General features: G+C 40.0%; 1 protein-coding gene across 2 annotated transcripts in view; it reads left to right on the top strand.

The window, feature by feature from the left end:
- snx7 (sorting nexin 7) overlaps positions 1–12,905 on the top strand; it is a 96,818-nt gene extending 83,913 nt beyond the window's left edge. For both annotated transcript variants that reach the window (XM_087990486.1, XM_043698873.2), the window contains exon 10: positions 10,858–12,905. In XM_087990486.1, the coding sequence (XP_087846612.1) occupies positions 10,858–10,938 (81 nt within the window). In that variant the 3' untranslated portion in view covers positions 10,939–12,905. The remainder of the gene's footprint in view (positions 1–10,857) is intronic.
- Positions 12,906–18,622: the final 5,717 nt, after the last annotated feature.

Genomic DNA, 18,622 nt, shown 5'->3' on the forward strand with positions numbered 1-18,622 from the left:
GTGTTACTCTTCAAAAGGCACAGGGTCTTTTAGTCCATCTGAGAAAAAAAATAGATGTTAATATAACACTAGATTGGTTGGCAATTCCATGCTCCTGTCCTTAAAGTGAGCCTTTAACCCACAGTGTTTGGATTTTATCATGATTGATATGTGACAATATCTTTCCATAACTGTTCCAATTTTACTTTGTGGCTAAAGTGTTTGCTGTGCTATGCTGTATAGGAATTTATGAAAGAGCTGTAAAATTTGTCTGTTTCTTTGGTTAGTGTGCAGCCAGTTAGCTGTAGCAGGTTGAAGGGATATGCTCTGCTGTGCAGATTTTGCACGTCTGCTTTATGGAAGAAATTATGGGAAGTGTTGCCTTAGCAGGTTTTCTCAATCTCATTTGAGGCTGAATAGACTGGGCTATTTTCCCTGGAGCACCAGAGGGTGACCTTAGAAGTTTATAAAATCATGTTTGAGTGAAATAGGAGTTGATGGGAAGGGTGAGGGCAGTAACAAATTAAAAATACAATACATGAATGCACGAAGCATTAAAAATAAGATCGATGAGCTTGAGGCTCTTTTGGAAATTGGCAGATACAATATTGTGGGGATAACTGAGACGTGGCTTCAAGTGGACAGGGCCTGGGAAATGAATATTCAAGGCTACACGTGCTATCGTAAGGACAGACTGATGGGCAGAGGGGCTGGGGTGGCCAAGTTGGTAAGGGATGATATTCACTCCCTTGCACAGGGGGACCTAGAATCAGGGGATGTAGAGTCAGTGTGGATAGAGCTGAGAAATACTAAGGGTAAAAAGACCCTCTGAGGAGTTATCTACAGGCCCCCAAACAGTAGTCTGGAAGTCGGATATAAGTTAAATCAGGAGCTGAAATTGGCCTGTCGCAAAGAACTCAAGAAAGAGACTTTGTGGAGTGCCTCAGAGATGGATTCTTAGAACAGCTGGTGCTGGAGCCTACCAGGGAGAAGGCAATTCTGGATCTGGTATTGTGCAACAAACCAGAATTGATCAGGGACCTTGAAGTGAAGGAGCCATTGGGAAGTAGTGACCATAATACAATAAGCTTCAATCTGCAATTTGAGGGGGAGAGGGTACAATCAGAAGTGACAATTTTTCAGTTGAATAAAGGGAACTATGGAGCTATGAGGGAGGAGCTGGCAAAAGTTCAATGGTGCAATACCTTAGCAGGGATGACAGTGGAGGAACAATGGCGGATATTTCTGTGTATAATGCAGAAGTTGCAGGATCAGTTCATTCCAAAAAGGAGGAAAGATCCTAGGAGGAGGAGGTGGCCGTGGCTGACAAGGGAAGTTAAGAAACTTATAAAGTTAAAAGAGAAAAAGTATAACAGCAAAGATAAGTGGGAAAACGGAGGACTGGAAAGATTTTAAAGAACAAAAGAGGATTACTAAGAAGGAAATACACAGAAAAAATGAGGTATGAAGGTAAACTGGCCAATAATATAAAGGAGGATAGTAAAAGTTTTTTTAGGTATGTGAAAGGCAAAAAAATGGTTAAGACTAAAATTGGGCTCTTGAAGACAGAAACAGGGGAATATATTACGGGGAACAAAGATATGGCAGAAGAATTGAATTGGTACTTCAGATCTGTGTTCACTGGGGAAGACACAAGCAATCTCCCTGAGGTAACAGAGGCTGAAGGACCTGAACTTAAGGGAATTTATATTTGCCAGGAATTGGTGTTGGAGATACTGTTAGGTCTGAAGGTTGGTAAGTACGTGGGGCCTGATGGTCTACATCCCAGGGTACTGAAGGAGGTGGCTCGAGAAATCGTGGATGCATTGGTGAGTATTTTCCAGAGTTCGATAGATTCGGGATCCGTTCCTGCAGATTGGAGGGTGGCTAATGTTATACCACTTTTTAAGAAAGGTGGGAGAGAGAAAGCAGGAAATTATAGACCAGTTAGTCTGACGTCAGTGGTGGGAAAGATGCTGGAGTCTATTATAAAGGATGAAATTACTGCACATCTGGATAGTAGTAACAGGATAGGTCAGAGTCAGCATGGATTTATGAAGGGGAAATCATGCTTGACTAATCTTCTGGAATTATTTGAGGATGTAACTGAAGATGGACGAGGGAGATCCAGTAGATGTAGTGTACCTGGACTTTCAGAAAGCTTTTGATAAAGTCCCACATAGGAGGTTAATGAGCAAAATTAGGGTGCATGATGTTGGGGGCAAAGTACTAACTTGGATTGAAAGTTGGTTGGCTGATAGAAAACAGTAGTGATAAACGGCTCCATTTCAGAATGGCAGGCAGTGACCAGTGGGGTACTGCAGGGATCAGTACTGGGACTGCAGCTTTTTACAATATATGTTAATGATATAGAAGATGGTATTAGTAATAACATTAGCAAATTTGCTGATGATACTAAGCTGGGTGGCAGGATGAAATGTGATGAGGATGTTAGGAGATTACAGGGTGACCTGGACAAGCTAGGTGAGTGGTCAGATGCATGGCAGATGCAGTTTAATGTGGATAAATGTATGGTTATCCACTTTGGTGGCAAGAACAGGAAGGCAGATTACTACCTAAATGGAATCAATTTAGGTAAAGGGGCAGTACAGCGAGATCTGGGTGTTCTTGTACACCAGTCAATGAAGATAAGCATGGAGGTACAGCAGGTAGTGAAGAAGGCTAATAGCATGCTGGCCTTCATAACAAGAGGGATTGAGTATAGAAGCAAAGAGGTTCTTCTGCAGCTGTACAGGGCCCTGGTGAGACCACACCTGGAGTAGTGTGTGCAAATTTGAGGAAAGACATTCTGGCTATTGAGGGAGTGCAGTGTAGGTTCACGAGGTCAATTCCTGGAATGGCAGAAAGACTGGAGTGACTGGGCTTGTATACCCTTGAGTTTAGAAGACTGAGAGGGGATATGATTGAGACATATAAGATTAAAAAAGGATTGGACACTTTGGAGGCAGGAAACATGTATGATGGGTGAGTGCTGAACCAGAGGACACAGCTTAAAAATACGGGGTAGACCATTTATGTCAGAGATGAGGAGAAACTTCTTCACCCAGAGAGTGGTGGCTGTGTGGAATGCTCTGCTTCAGAGGGCAGTGGAGGCCCAGTCTCTAGATTCATTTAAGAAAGAGTTGGATAGAGCACTCAAGGGTTATGGAAATAAGGCAGGAACAGGATACTGATTAAGGATGATCAGCCATGATCATATTGAATGGTGGTGCAAGTTCGAAGGGCAAAATGGCCTACTCCTGCACCTATTGTCTATTGTCTGTGAGGGGCATGGATAGGATGAATAGACAATGTCCTCTCTGAGGCGAGGGAATCCAAAACTAAATGACATAGGTTTAAGGTGACGTAAGGGACAATGTCTTCACACAGAGGTGATGCGTGTATAGAATGAGCTGCCAGAGGAAGTGGTGGAGGCTGGTACATTTACAACATTTTAAAATGCATCTGGATGGGTATATGAATAGGAAGGGTTTAGAGGGATATTCAAAGTTTGTGCGAAGATTTGTAGCTCGGGTGCTCGTTGCTGTGGTTCTGTTCGCCGAGCTGGAAGTTTTTGTTGCAAACGTTTCAAAAGGACACTATTCAAAAGGGCCACAACACACTGCAGTACACCAGAACTGCAAAAAGAAGAGGAGGAACACCTATACAAGGTATTCGCCAAAAACGGATACCCGCGCAACTTCATCAACAGATGCCTAAGAGAAAGACCACGGAACGAGGACATACCACAACCAAAAGGACTAGCCACACTACCATACATCAGGAGCATCTCGGAACTGACAGCCAGACTACTGCGACCCCTAGGACTCATAACGGCACACAAACCAACAGCCACGCTCAGACAACAACTCACCAGAACGAAGGACCCGATACCCAACATGAGCAAAACTAATGTAGTGTACAAAATACCATGCAAGGACTGCACAAAACACTATATAGGACAAACAGGAAGACAGCTAACAATCCGCATACATGAACATCAACTAGCCACGAAACGACACGACCAGCTATCCTTAGTAGCCACACACGCAGACAACAAGCAACATGAATTCGACTGGGACAACACTACTATCATAGGGCAAGCCAGACAGAGAACGGCCAGGGAATTCCTAGAGGCATGGCATTCATCCACAAACTCCATCAACAAACACATCGACCTGGACCCAATATACCAACCACTACAGCGGACAGCTGAAACTGACAACCGGAAGCGGCAGGGACAGACCACTATAAACACCGGAGGAAACATCAAAGAAGCGCTTCGCAGGAGGCTCCCAAGCACTGATGATGTTGCCTAGCCAGGGGACGAAACGTTTGCAACAAAAACTTTAGAGGGATATGCCAAGTGCTGGCAAATGGGACTCAATTTATTTAGGATATCTGATCGGCATGGATGAGTTGGACCGATGGCTCAGTTTCCCTGCTGTATATCTCTCTGACTCCATGTCACCTGGATTAACCTTCTGAACCATAAACACACACACTGCTTTTAAGTGAAATAGGTGTTCTGCACCGTTAATAGGGACATCCCTCTTGTCTCGTTCCTGAAGCAGCATTTTTGATCTTGAGGTTGATTGCTGATGCCATATTCATAAAACAGTCCATCATCATGAGCAATTATTATTGGATTCATTTCAAAAATTATATTTGTACCAAATATTCTGTTTCTCTGTATTCCTCAATGAGTGATTTTCTAGATCAGAGCTGGTTTAGGTTGGTTGCTCTCTTTGAATATTTAATATTAGGGCAGATCCAGAGGAATCTACTCGGCTCATTTCACCCAAAAATGCTATAGCTGATGTGTCACAAGCAAAAGCAGTCCACCAATAGATAGCTTTAATTACTATAATCAAATCCACCACAGGAAAATTCACAACTAATACAAAAGCAAATTACTGCGGATGCTGGAATCTGAAACCAAAAGAGAAAATGCTGGAAAATCTCAGCAGGTCTGGCAGCATCTGTAAGGAGAGAAAAGAGCTGACGTTTCGAGTCTAATTGACCCTTTGTAAAAGCTTAAAAAAAGGGAGAAATAGGGAGGTATTTATGCTAGGCTGAGAAGCTGACCACCTTCGGTCTGACCACCTTTGGACCTTCCCGTGGCTTGCCACTTCAACACACAATCCTGCTCCCATACCCACATGCCTGTCCTTGGCCTGCTGCAATGTTCCAGTGAAGCTCAACGCAAACTGGAGAAACAGCATCTCATCTTCCAACTAGGCACGTTACAGCCTGCCGCTCTCAACATTGAATTCAACAACTTCAGGTGATTATCCCATCTCGACCCCTCTGTTTTCATTCTGCTCCGTAATTTTATTTCATTTATTTTATTTATCCTTTTTAAAATATTTTTTTCACTGTTTTGTACCTGATTTCTTGATTGTCTCTTTCTCTCGCTCCCCACTCTCTCATCACCTTTTTCCCTCTCCTCTTCCCCCTTTGATACCCTTCTCCCTTGTTTTCCATTTTTCCTCTGCTTCACCCATTCCCCCCATCCCCCACACATTTTGTCACATAGCACTCGTTTCGGCCTTGGTCATTCACAGCTCCTAATCTCCCTATAATCTCTCTATGCACTGTCATTCTCATCTCTTTATTGCTACCTTTGCTTCTGGAGCCATGACTCACCTTCTCTCGGCCTGGTATAAATACCTCCCTTTTTCTCTTTTTTTTTTAACTTTGACAAAGGGTCAGTTAGACTCGAAACATCAGCTCTTTTCTCTCCTTACAGATGTTGCCAGACCTGCTGAGATTTTCCAGTAGATTTACAACTATACCTGGGATTGCATCTTATAAACAATCTTCAGTGGGGATTCCATGCTCAACTGTCTAAAGCAAATGGAGTTTTTGGATTTCTGAGGAGGAATCTTTTATGAATTCTCCAATTCTGGATTATGTAAACTGTATGGGTTTCTTAAACAAAGTGAGATACATAAATAATAAAAGCAAAATACTGCATGTGCTCAAAATTTGAGGCAAATACAATGCTTGAGAAACTCAGCAGGTCTGGCAGCATCTGTGGAGCGAGAAACTGAATTAATGTTTTAAGTCCAGTGTAACTCTTCAGATATGCAAATAAGATTGAAGCACTTCTAAAGAATATACCAATGTCATGTCCTTGATGGAGGATTTGGAATAGGAATAACTACAGCAAAGGACAGAAATATAGATTGACCAAGTTCTTTAAAATATGCAGTGGACTGGTAGCAATTGAGAGAAATAAGTACATGGCCTCCAGTAATGACAAAATACAAAGTAACCATCTACGCAAACTGCAAAATCTTTTTGTTTTTAAGGTAATGTATGGCAATCATTTTCGCAAGGACAATCCCACAATGGAGCAAGCTACCAACTAAATATTACGTGAAACCTTCCAGACGCGTCCTTAAATTATTTCCATTTAAAAGTTTTCAAATTCAGGTCATGCCTGGTTAGCTGTTAATGTTACACATGTAAGTGTTAGTAAAGTGCGGTCATTGGTCTGTGATGCTGTTCGATCTGTAGCGGAAGTGCAGATTCCATTTTCGTTCAAACTAAGGCATTATTGGAAATCCTACAGCAAAGTATTGCATTGATCAAGTAAGCAAATATCAAGGAAACTTCAGTAAATGTCATGAGCTGCAAGCCGCTCATTAGATTTGAAGGTAAATGTTTTTAAATGTATTGAGATGCCCTATAGAAGATGCCTGACATGATAAAATGTGCAGTAGAAGAAAACCTGTCAGATATGTCAGTGATTAACCTTTGTTGTTTTTCATGACAGTGGAAGTCAAGGTGTCAGCAAAGTAAAATTGTCGCTTGTGATTTTTAAAAAAAAAGCATTGAACCTAATTTTGCTAAGAAAAACATTTTGTTTAAGATCAAGTCTCTGAAGTACATACTTCATTGACAAAAAGTACAATAGTCGATGTTTTTTAAGAATGAAAATACAGTTTTGGGGTTTGATTGTCATATAACTAGAGAAATCCTCTGCACTAAATTGCTCAGGTCTTTTTGTTTTATTGACTCATGCTGAAGTTTGAGAATAGGGAAATTCTTCTTCCATTCATCTTTTATGTACAATTGGTCATCGGTTTTCTGATTTTTGATAAATAACTTAGACCTGAGGGTATCAAAGTCATAAAAGAGATTTTCAGTAAGTAGCCCTAGCATAGTGCTCCCAGAAGAAGAATATTCATATAAACATTATTCACTTAGTGTTTGCTGTGGTTCTTCTTAAACTTCTATATAAACCATATAGTAACAACCTGCTTTTATGTAGAAATGACTCCAAAGGCACTTTGGAGGTAATCAAAAAGATTCTGGATGTAAGTTTACTTGCTGAGCTGGAAGGTTTGTAATCAGATAGTTCGTCACCATATTAGATAATATCATAAGTGAGCCTCCAGTGAAGCGCTAGTGTTATGTCCTGCTTTCTATTTGTGTTTAAGTTTCCTTGGGTTGGTGATGTCATTTCCAGGTCTTTTTCTCAGAGGGTGGTAGATGGGATCCAAATTGATGTGTTTGTTGATAGAGTTCCGGTTGGAATGACATGCTTCTGGGAATTCTCGTGCATGTCTCTGTTTGACTTGTCCTAAGATGGATGTGTTGTCCCAGTCAAAGTGGTGTCCTTCCTCATCTGTATGTATGGATACTAGTGAGAGTGGGTCATGCTTTTTTGTGGCTAGTTGATGTTCATGTATCCTGGTGGCTAGTTTTCTGCCTGTTTGTCCAATGTGGTGTTTGTTACAATTCTTGTAAAGGTATTTTGTAAATGATGTTTGTTTTGCTTTTTATCTGTATTGGGTCGTTCAAGTTCATTAGCTGCTGTTTTAGTGTGTTGGTGGATTTGTGTGCTACCATGAAGCTAAGGGGTCTGAGTAGCCTGGCAGTCATTTCCGAGATGTCTTTGATGTAGGGGAGAGTGGCTGAGGTTTCTGGCCGCGCTTTGTCTGCTTGTTTGGGTTTGTTGCTGAGAAGTCGGTGGACTGTGTTCATTGGCTATCGGTTCTTTTTGAATACGCTGTTTAGGTGGTTTTCGTCTGCTCTTTGTAGTTCCTCTCTGCTGCAGTATGTTGTGGCTCATTAAAATAATGTTCTAATGCAGCTTCATTTGTAGGTGTTGTGATTGTTTCTGTAGTTCAATATTTGGTCTGTATGTGTTGTTTTCTGGAGATGCTGGTCTGAAGTTCCCTATTGACTGTTCCACTGTGACATCTAAGAATAGCAGTTTGTTGTTGTTTTCCTCTTGTGAATTTTATGCCAGTAAGAATATTGTTGATGGTCTTGAAGGTTTCCACTAATTTGTTTTGTTTAGTGATGACAAAAGTGTCATCTACATAGCAAATCCAAAGTTTGGGTTGGATGGTGGCAGAGCTGTTTGTTAGAGTCTCTGCATTACTGCTTCTGCTAAAAACTCCAATATCAGAGATCCCACTGTTGTTCCATCGGTTTATCTGTAGATTTTGATATTGATATTGAAAGTGAAGTGGATGGTAAAGCATAGGTCCACTAGCTAGATGGTGATGTCCTTGCTGATAAAGTTGATGGTGTCTGGTGTATGTGTCTTGGTTCTTCTAATTGTGTAGTCGGTGTTTCTTTGGCCAGATTGATGTTGATGGAAGTGAACAGGGCTGTTATGTCAAAAGAGACCATTATTTTGTCATCTTCTATCTTGGTGTCTTTGGTGTTCAGGAATTCTTTGGAGGAGTGAATGGAATGGCATGAGTTTTCTACTCAGTGTTTTACTCTTTGGTGTAGTTCCTTGGCTAGTTCCAGGTAGCAAGACTATGGATCTGAGGGGACTCCTGGTTTGTGAATTTTGGGCCATCCATAGAAGCGTGGTGTGTTGGATCCATCTGGTTTCATTTTTTGGAAGTCTGTCTTGTTTAATTCTCCAGAGTGGGCGGCACGGTGGCACAGTGGTTAGCACTGCTGCCTCACAGCGCCTGAGACCCGGGTTCAATTCCCGCCTCAGGCGACTGACTGTGTGGAGTTTGCACATTCTCCCCGTGTCTGTGTGGGTTTCCTCCGGGTGCTCCGGTTTCCTCCCACAGTCCAAAGATGTGCAGGTCAGGTGAATTGGCCATGCTAAATTGCCCGTAGTGTTAGATAAGGGGTAAATGTAGGGTTTTGGGTGGGTTGCGCTTCGGCGGGTCGGTGTGGACTTGTTGGGCCAAAGGGCCTGTTTCCACACTGTAATCTAATCTAATCTAATTTCTGAAGTCTTCAGAGTAAGGCTGTAATTGGATTCTTTCATTGTGAGGTCTGGTCTATTGTCACCTGTTGGTAAGTCTCGGTATCTGCAAGCAGTTAATTCACTTTCTCAATGTAGTCTGATCGGTTTAAAATGACCTGTCAAGCGTCCTTTGTCTGTAGGTAGGATAATCTTTCTATCCTTTTTGAGTCCTCCTAATGCTTTGTTTTTATGTATTGTGCATTTCCTTTTTATTTCTGCTCACTCTCCCCTGTATCAAAGACTTTTCAGAAATGACTGCCTGACTACTCAAACCCCTTGGCATCATGGTAGCCCACAAACCTACCAACACACTAAAACAGCAGCTAGTGAACTTGAAAGACCCAATACAGACAACAAGCAAAACAAACGTCATTTACAAAATACCTTTGCAAGAACTGTAAGAAACACCACATTGGACAAACAGGCAGAAAACTAGCCACCAGGATACATGAACATCAACTAGCCACAAAAAGACATGACCCACTCTCACCAGTATCCTTACATACGGATGAGGAGGGACACCACTTTGACTGGGACACACATACATCATAGGAAAAGCCAAACAGACAAGCACAAGAATTCTTAGAAGCATGGCATTCCAACTGGAACTCTATCAACAAACACATTGATTTGGATCACATCTACCACTCTGAGAAAAAGAACTGGAAATGACATCACCAGCCCAAGAAAAGCTAAACGCAGAAAGTAGGACATAACACCAGCGCTTCACCAGAGGTTCACTGATGTAATCTAGTATGGTGACAAAATGTCTGAAAACGAACCTTGCAGCTCAGCAAGCAAACTTCATCCAGAACCTCCACCTGAGCTACAAATCTTCTCAAAACTTGCTGATCAAAAAGATATACTAGCTGAATCAGCATTGTGGGGTCACAAAGGGTAACCAAATGGTAAAAGTGGTGAAAGGTGGTGAAAAGGTGAAAGTGAAATTTAGAAAAAGTTCAAGTGGAGGTGATATAGTGCCCCCACTGGTGGAAGGGTATAAATTCAACATTATCACTTCACTGTGGCAGTTTCAAACATTAAACAGAACATGACTGCACAGAAATTCACCTAGGATTGTCAGTGTTTCTGGTCTGCATGATTATCCTCTCAAATTGCATCACATTCAATCAATGTATCTTTCTATGCCTTTCTCCACATTTAATTTAGCTTCCCTTTAAATACATCTAATAATATGGATTTAGGAACCTAATATTAATGAGAAAGTAGAAACAAAGGTGAAATGTATGATTTGAAAATGGGAATAAATATCTGAATGCCCTATTCCATAATCTTGCTTGACTTCAGGATTAGTTTATCTTGCCAACTTGCATGTATGCATATAAAATATATCTGGTATGATAGCATTTTTCTTTTTAAAGTATTTCTTTTGAATACAGGTATAATATGCAATTAATCTTGTAATATTCTACACATTACTCAATATTAGTGTACAGAGTGGGTACAATAACATTTCAGCTAGTAATAACAAAGGGTCCACAGTTGAAATGTTATTTCATTTGATCTGTCCACATTTTTATATTAGATCTGTTTTGCAGGATTTGCTGCTTTTGTTTCAAGTTGACATCTTTCTTAAGACTGAAAATTTAATATTAAAAGCAAATGTTTTTGTATTTCAGTGTTTAGCTACATGGGAGTCTTTCTTGGCTTCTCAACAGATTGAGACGAAAGTTGACAAGAATGTGAAAGAAAGTGCATAACAACATATCTGAAATTTGGCTGAACTGCTGCATTTAGGTTTTGCTGTTCTCTGGCTAAAGAATTGTATGTGTTTATTAAAGAAGAATGCTGGACTCTTGTTTTATAATTTTTGAAGGAACATTTACCCTGTTTGCATTTTTTGTTATTTTAATGATTTGAACATTCTACAATCCAAAGAATAAGCAGGCCAATGGAATTATCCAATTTTAAACCTCAGGTAATGCTTAGTTGATGACTTTGCAAAATCAACTATCAACGCACATGAATGTTTCTGAGATAAACACATCACAAAATGAAAGGGTGTTTACTTATATGAATTTAACTGCCTTAATTAAATTGTCTTGATAGAAAAAAACAATTTATAGACAGTTTTATAAAATTCTTTTTCTTCCCCATCTTATCCCTAGTTGGGGAATTTTGTTGGAAAGTTTGGGTGCCAATAGTATAGCATTACATCAATGCAGCAAATGACACATCATGTTATCAGATAATTTTGTCTTGCCTAGAGGTTGTTCATTCTTCGCTACTTTGGATTTATTGATCTTAATTTCTTTAACTTGAAAACATGTTTTAGAATGAAGTTGGGCTATGGCAGTAACCTGAAACACACATTAACCAATACAACTAATTGTGCAACGCAGCATGCTTTAGGGAACATAGGCACAGGATATTGGGTTGATCATTTAAGACTGAGATGGCAAGGCCGTTCTTCCCCTGGGTAAATGAGTTTCTTTAGAATTCTGTACTACAGAAGGCTGTGAATGCCAGTCAGTTTGCATATTTAAAGCTGAGACAGAAGTTTGGACTCAAAAGTAATCAGGTAGGAAGATGAAATGGAGGCTGAAGATAAGCCATTCATTTTTTGAATGGCAGAACAAGTTCAAAGTGCTGTTTAGGCTGCTATTTCTTCTGTTTTTATGTATACTTTTCACCCCCCTTTATTTTCCATTGACCTGACCTCCATTTTGTATTATTGCCAAAGACCAATTCCTTCAATATGCCACTCTACTCAACTGATTAATAGTAGTGGAGCGCATTGCCTTGTATCTATGAGCTATAGTCCAATTTGTGTAAAGTCTCTAATAGTTTGAATTATTATACATTCATTTATGCAAATATTTTTTAAAACTAAATATCTGGGTTCTTCAAGGAAATTGTACTGTATGTTATCCTTAATCTTTTTCTCATGACAGCTTGTGCCTTTTTGAGAATAACATAAAGCATTTATTTGATAAAATTTTCACTTTTCACTTCATCCTCAATAGCTAAGCCACTGACGATAGAAATGTGATTTTAGACTTTTAAAGAACATTGCAGTGCATCATGAAAAAACTGGACTTTATTATGCATTCATATGCAGTGTTTCTTCGACCAAGCTCTCTGAAAAAACATTTTGGCCTGTAATTTCTAAGAGCATTTTACCATGTATTGGGCTAGAACAAAATGTAGCACACAATTTAAGTGGCATACTGGACCAAATAAGAACCAAAACTGAATGAATGGTTTTATCTTTTTTAATATTGACAATAGACCTTTTTTGAAGTTTTCAAATTATTTTTCAACAAAATTAGCTTTGATCTCAAGTTTGTGTGATATTTTTAAATGCTTTTTGAAATAAAGTAAACTATTTCAAAATATTAAATCTAAACTTAGAAAATCAGATTTGGTATTTTATTGAGTGACCAGTAAATGAAAGTTCTTCATTGAAGTAGAATTGTGAAACCATGAGTTATATGTAATGTATAAACTTGTTTTCTTCCAAGTACAATTAAATAGATGCATAAATATTAGGGTTAGGTTGAAACACTTTCCAGATTAGTAATACGCATGACTCAATTTAACTGTATTTACCTTAATGTATTGGAATCTATCAAATGTATTTTTGAAAATGTAGAGGCAATGTATGAAAATGTGATTTCTATTGTGGAGAAGTAATAAATGGAAAATAAAACTCAATAACAATTGAGTCAGCATCATGTTATGTTTTATTAAATCGTTACACAGCAGCATGAGATAGAAGTAGGAGTAAACAGTGTGCCTGTTGAGACTGCTCTGCTGGTCAATATAATTATTGCTGATCTTGGACTTCAACTTAATTTTCTCATCTGCTCCTCATGTCTCTTAGATTAGATTAGCTTCCCTACAATATGGAAACAGGCCCTTCGGCCCAACAAATCCACATCGACCCTCCGAAGAGTAACCCACCCAGACCCATTCCCCTACTCTATATTTACCCCTGACTAATGCACCTAACACTATGGGCAATCTAGTGTGGTCAATTCACCTGACCTGCACATCTTTGGATTGTGGGAGGAAACCAGAGCACCCGGAGTAAACCCATGCAGACACTGAGAATGTGCAAACTCCACACAGACAGTTGCCCGAGACCAGAATCGAACCCGGCTCCCTGGCTAACCGCAGAGCCACCATGCACTGCAACGTTCTTGATTTCTGGAAAACTCAATCTGAATATTAAAATCTTAAATGTAATCAACACTCTAGTGTCCATAACACTTTGGAGTGGGAAATTCCAAAGATTCTTTGAAGACATTTTCCATCTCTGTACAAATGATAAACCGCTTATCCTGAAACTGCCCCCATTTTCTGGTTTCCCGAACAGTGGGAATCACCCCTGTCTTCTGTATTCAAGCCCCTTCAGAGTCTTGTTTGTGAGAGGTAAGCAATTCTTTTGAATAGTACTGTAAGTCATAATATTTTATGGCACAGAATAGCATATTACATTTGGTCTGTTGTGCCTATAGTGGGTATTTGAAGGAGCTGTCCATTTAGTTGCATTCCTCCCTCTATCTCAGCTTTGTAAATGTATTAAGTAATTCAAACTTCTTGCACCATCAGAACAACAAATCCTACAAAAAGAAGAAAGGAAGCACCACTAAAAATACTTAAACTGGATCACAGCTAGTGTTTACTACTGCAGAACATAGGCATGGAAATCAGTACAATCCAATGCAATAGTGAAAGAGCACTATTATCGAAGATGAGGACATGATGAAGGGTCATCCCTGAAACATCGATTCGTTTGCTCCTCAGGCGCTGCTGTCTTGCTGCGCTTTTTCCAGTGGTGCACTTTATCAAATCTGACTCTCCAGCATTTTGCAGTCCTCAATATCTCCTTTGATTTTCAGAAGGCAATTGATCTGGTAGTATCACAGTGCAAGATTAAAATGAATGGATATGGATTAAGAATGGCTATAAGACACAAGCAGAATAAGTAAATGGATCAATTAAAGGATGGATATGTTCACCAGCGGACTGTTGCGAAAATCACTGTTCTGATCTTAATTATTTCCAATTTATGCCATAACTTAGATGGGGAGATTGACTATCACCAATACAGGCTCACTGGTGTAGTCAAAAAGTGTGGTGCTGTAAAAGCACAGCAGGTCAGGCAGCATCTGAGAGGCAGGCAAATTGACCTTTCAGGCGTGAGTCCTTCATCAAATGGTGTAGACCTTGGCGGAGATGTAAACTGTTGGAAAGATGCAAGCAGACCAAAAAGCAACATAAATTAGTAGAGTGAATAAGAAAGTGATGCGAAACATTATAACTAACGTGCATTGCTGTTCAGTGGATATAGTTGTACTTGTCACAGAAAGTAAACATAAATATTAAAAAATTAGAAAAGTAAGTTTTTTTTCTCTTTATTGTTCAGTGGTTAGCACTGCTGCCTCACAGCACCAGGAACCTGGGTTCAAATCCAGCCTTGGGTGACTGTCTGTGTGGAGTTTGCATGTTCTCCCCATGTCTGTTTGTATTTTGATCATGTGCTCTGTTTCCGCCCACAGTCCAGAGATCCACAGTGCAGGTGAATTGACCATGATAAATACAAGCTTATAGGAATGCGCTTCAGAGGGTTGGTGCAGACTCAATGGTTGAATGGCTTCTTATCTCACTGTAGGGGTTCTATGATTCTGTTGCAGGGCTGAGTATTGGAGTGCTATGCCTGGTCTGGTCATCCTGTGTGAAGAACATACTTGCTTTCAAAGGGTTGCAGTGAAACTCAATAGATTGCTTCTTGGCGAAGTGATTATGTGGAACGCACCAATGTTTGCTAGAGTTTAGAAGAATGTGAGATAATCATGTTGTAACAAACAACATTACTAAAGCTTCATACTTCAAGAGATGCTTGAAAGGTAGTTTCCTCCATTGGGTCATAGAATCCCTACCCTATTATTCTACATTTACCCCTAACTAATACACCTAACCTACATCTCTGAACACTATGGGCAATGCATCATAGCCAATTCACCAAAGCTGCACATCTTTGGATTGGGGGAGGAAACCCACACAGACACAGGGAGAATGCACAAATTCCACACAGACAGTTGCCCAAGGTTGGAATCGAACCTGCTTCTGGTGCTTGAGGCAGCAGTGCTAACCATTGAGCCACCATGCCACTTGCCCTAGTTTCAAGACAAGGGGTCAACAAAATAGAACCAAGAAGAGAAATTCTAACCTAAAATGCTGTGTGTGCTTAGGGTTGAGGAAATGCAGGGATAAGGTAGCAAAAGTGGATTTCATGATGTGAAGATGCTTCACATTTAATCATTTGTATGAATTTGAGTTTGGAGGCTTGTACACATTTTTAATCTGTCTATAGACATGTCGTCGCACCTGTGGAGCAAGTGAGCCTTGAATTTAGGGGTACCACCATTTGTGTCAGAAGTGTCCCTCAGGATTATGTAGATGCCTGGATTCTTTTCTAAATGTCAATGAAAAGACATTCAAACTTGTTTTAAAACAGGGCTTTTTTTGGAAACCACATGATTCCAGCTAATTTATGATCTTTCTGTTTGAGGAAGACTGGGTGGTGGTGGAAGTTTTTTTTCCGGACTGGAGGCCTATGACCAGCAGTTTGCCACAGGGTTTGGTACTGGGACCACTTCTGTTGTCATTTATATAAATGATTTGGATGAGAATATAGGAGGCACAGTCAGTAAATTTGCAGATGACATCAAAATTGGTGGTCTCGTGGACAGGTGAAAAAGGTCACCTAAGGGTACAAAGCAATTTTGATCAATTGGGCAGATAGTGTTTGCATTTTGGCAATACAAACAAGGTTAGAACCTATACAATTAGTGGTAGAGTCCTGGATAGATTTGTAGAACAGAGACCTAGGAGTTCAAGTATATAATTCTTCGAAGTTTGCATCACAGGTAGCCAGGGTAGTTAAGAAGACTCATGCCTTCATTGCTCAGACCTTTGAGTATAGGAGTTGAGACATCATGTTGAGGCTGTACAGGACTTTGTTGAGGACTCTTCTGGAGTACTGTGGCAATTCTAGTCACCCTGGATAGGTTGGGACTTTTTCACTGGAGCATAGTAGTTGAGGAGTGATCTTATTGAGGTGCATAAAATGATGTAGGGCATAGATAAGATAAAAGACAAGGGTCTTTTCCCTAGGGTGTGGGAATTCAAAACTAGGGGGCATATTTTTAAGGTAAGAGGAGAAAGATTTGAAAAGGACATATGGGGCAAGTTTTAACAGTGATTCATGTGTGCAATGAACTGGATGTGGATGCAGGTACAGTTACAATGTTTAATAGACATTTGGATAAGTTCATGAATAGGAAAGGTTGAGGGATTTGGGCCAAACACCGGCAGGTAGGACTAGTTTAGTTTGAGAACATGATCGGTGTGAACTAGTTGGATTGAAAGTCCATGCTGTTGAAGTTTTCCATGCTGTATGACTCTATGCCTCTACCCTACAGAACAAACTGTTCAGAGTTGATAAAATGTGGAGATGGAAGAGCACAATAGGTCAGACAGCATTGGAGGATTAGGAAAGTTGATGTTTAAGGGCAGAACCCTTCATCAGCATATCAAGCTGTTCAGTTGTGTTTCTCGTTTCTGAAACAGCATTGCTGTGAAATCTGGGTGAAAGCTGATTGCTGTTCTTGAAGTTGCTCAGAGAACTTCTCAACATTATATTTCCTGAGCAAACAGTATCTGTCAAGAGCCCAGAGACAATCCTACATGATTAGTGCCAAATGCAAGAACACCAGATTGACAGACATTGGAATATTCCAATGCCTTGTCTTTTTGCTTTCAAGAATAACCACCACTGACCAGAAAGTTGTTTTTTAAATTATTGAATCTTTGTTTGTATCTTCTTTATTTGAAGTTTGTTTGTACTATGGCTTGTTTTATGACTGCCATGAAAGGAAAGTTGGGTGTACAATGCAGTCTTGCTCTTCAGCTGTTCACATCTTGCAAATTCACTAATCTGCACAATACTGTGGGACAACTTTGTGTCAACTGTGAACCTAATCTTCCCTTATTCCCGCTTTTAAAGGGCAATAAAATAAACTCACTTTCTGGAGTTAAAGTGCGCACTGCACATGCATTGTGTATAACACATATGTTGTCCACCATTTGCAAAAATCACTTATCATAGCATTCTTTAGGAATATATTCCCTGTGATATTACTTATCTTATTGGGATTGTATTATGAGATCTGTTATTTGTAAGAATAATAGGATGGTTATGGTAAGGGATTTTAACATTCCAAGCATAATCTCGGACTGCCATAGTGTTAAGGGTTTAGATGGAGAGGGGTTTGCTAAGTGTTGTACAAGAACATTTTTGATTCAGTATATGGATGTACCTAATAGAGAAGGTACAAAACTTGACATACTCTTGGGAAATAAGGCAGGGCAGGTGTCTGAGGTATCAGTAGGGGAGCACTTTGGGGCCAGCGACCATAATTCTATTAGTTTTAAAATAGTGATGGAAAAGAATAGACCAAATCTAAAAGTTGAAGTTCCAAAGTGGACAAAGGTCAATTTTGACGGTATTAGACAAGAACTTTCAAAAGCTGACTGGGGGCTGTTCTTTGCAGGTAAAGGGATGGCTGGAAAATGGGAAGCCTTCAGAAATTAGATAACAAGAGTCCAGAGAAAGTATATTCCTGTCAGGGTGAAAGGAAAGGCTGGTAGGTATAGGGAATGCTGGATGACTAAAGAATTGGTTAAGAAAAAGAAGAAAGCATATGTCGGATCTTGACAGGATAGATAGAGTGAATCCTTAGAAGAGTATTAAAAACAGTAGGAGTATACTGAAGAGGGAAATCAGGAGGGCAAAAAGGGGACAAGAGATTATTTTGGCAAATAGAGTTAAGGAGAATCCAAAGGGTTTGTGCAAATACTTTAAGGACAAAAGGATAACAATGGAGAGAATAGGGCTCAAAAATGTGTTGCTGGAAAAGCGCAGCAGGTCAGGCAGCATCCAAGGAGCAGGAGAATCGACGTTTTGAGCATAAGCCCTTCTTCAGGAATCATTCCTGAGAAAGGGCTTATGCCCGAAACGCCGATTCTCCTGCTCCTTGGATGTTGCCTGACCTGCTGCGCTTTTCCAGCAACACATTTTTCAGCTCTGATCTCCAGCATCTGCAGTCCTCACTTTCTCCTAGAGAATAGGGCTCTTCAAAGATCATCAAGGTGGCCTTTGTGTGAAGCAACAGAAAATGGGGGCGATACTAAACAGTATTTACTGTGGAAAAGGATGTGGAAGATATAGAATGTAGGGAAATAGATGGTGACATTTTTTAAAATGTCCATATTACATGGTAGGAAGTACTGGATGTCTTGAAATGCATAAAAGTGGCTAAGTCCCCAGGACCTGATCAGGTGTACCCTAGAACTCTGTGGGAAGATAGGGAA

This window comes from Chiloscyllium plagiosum, unplaced genomic scaffold (assembly GCF_037043375.1).
Source record: "Chiloscyllium plagiosum isolate Xiang-an unplaced genomic scaffold, Cpla_swu_hap1 HiC_scaffold_9, whole genome shotgun sequence".
Taxonomy (NCBI): Eukaryota; Metazoa; Chordata; class Chondrichthyes; order Orectolobiformes; family Hemiscylliidae; genus Chiloscyllium; species Chiloscyllium plagiosum.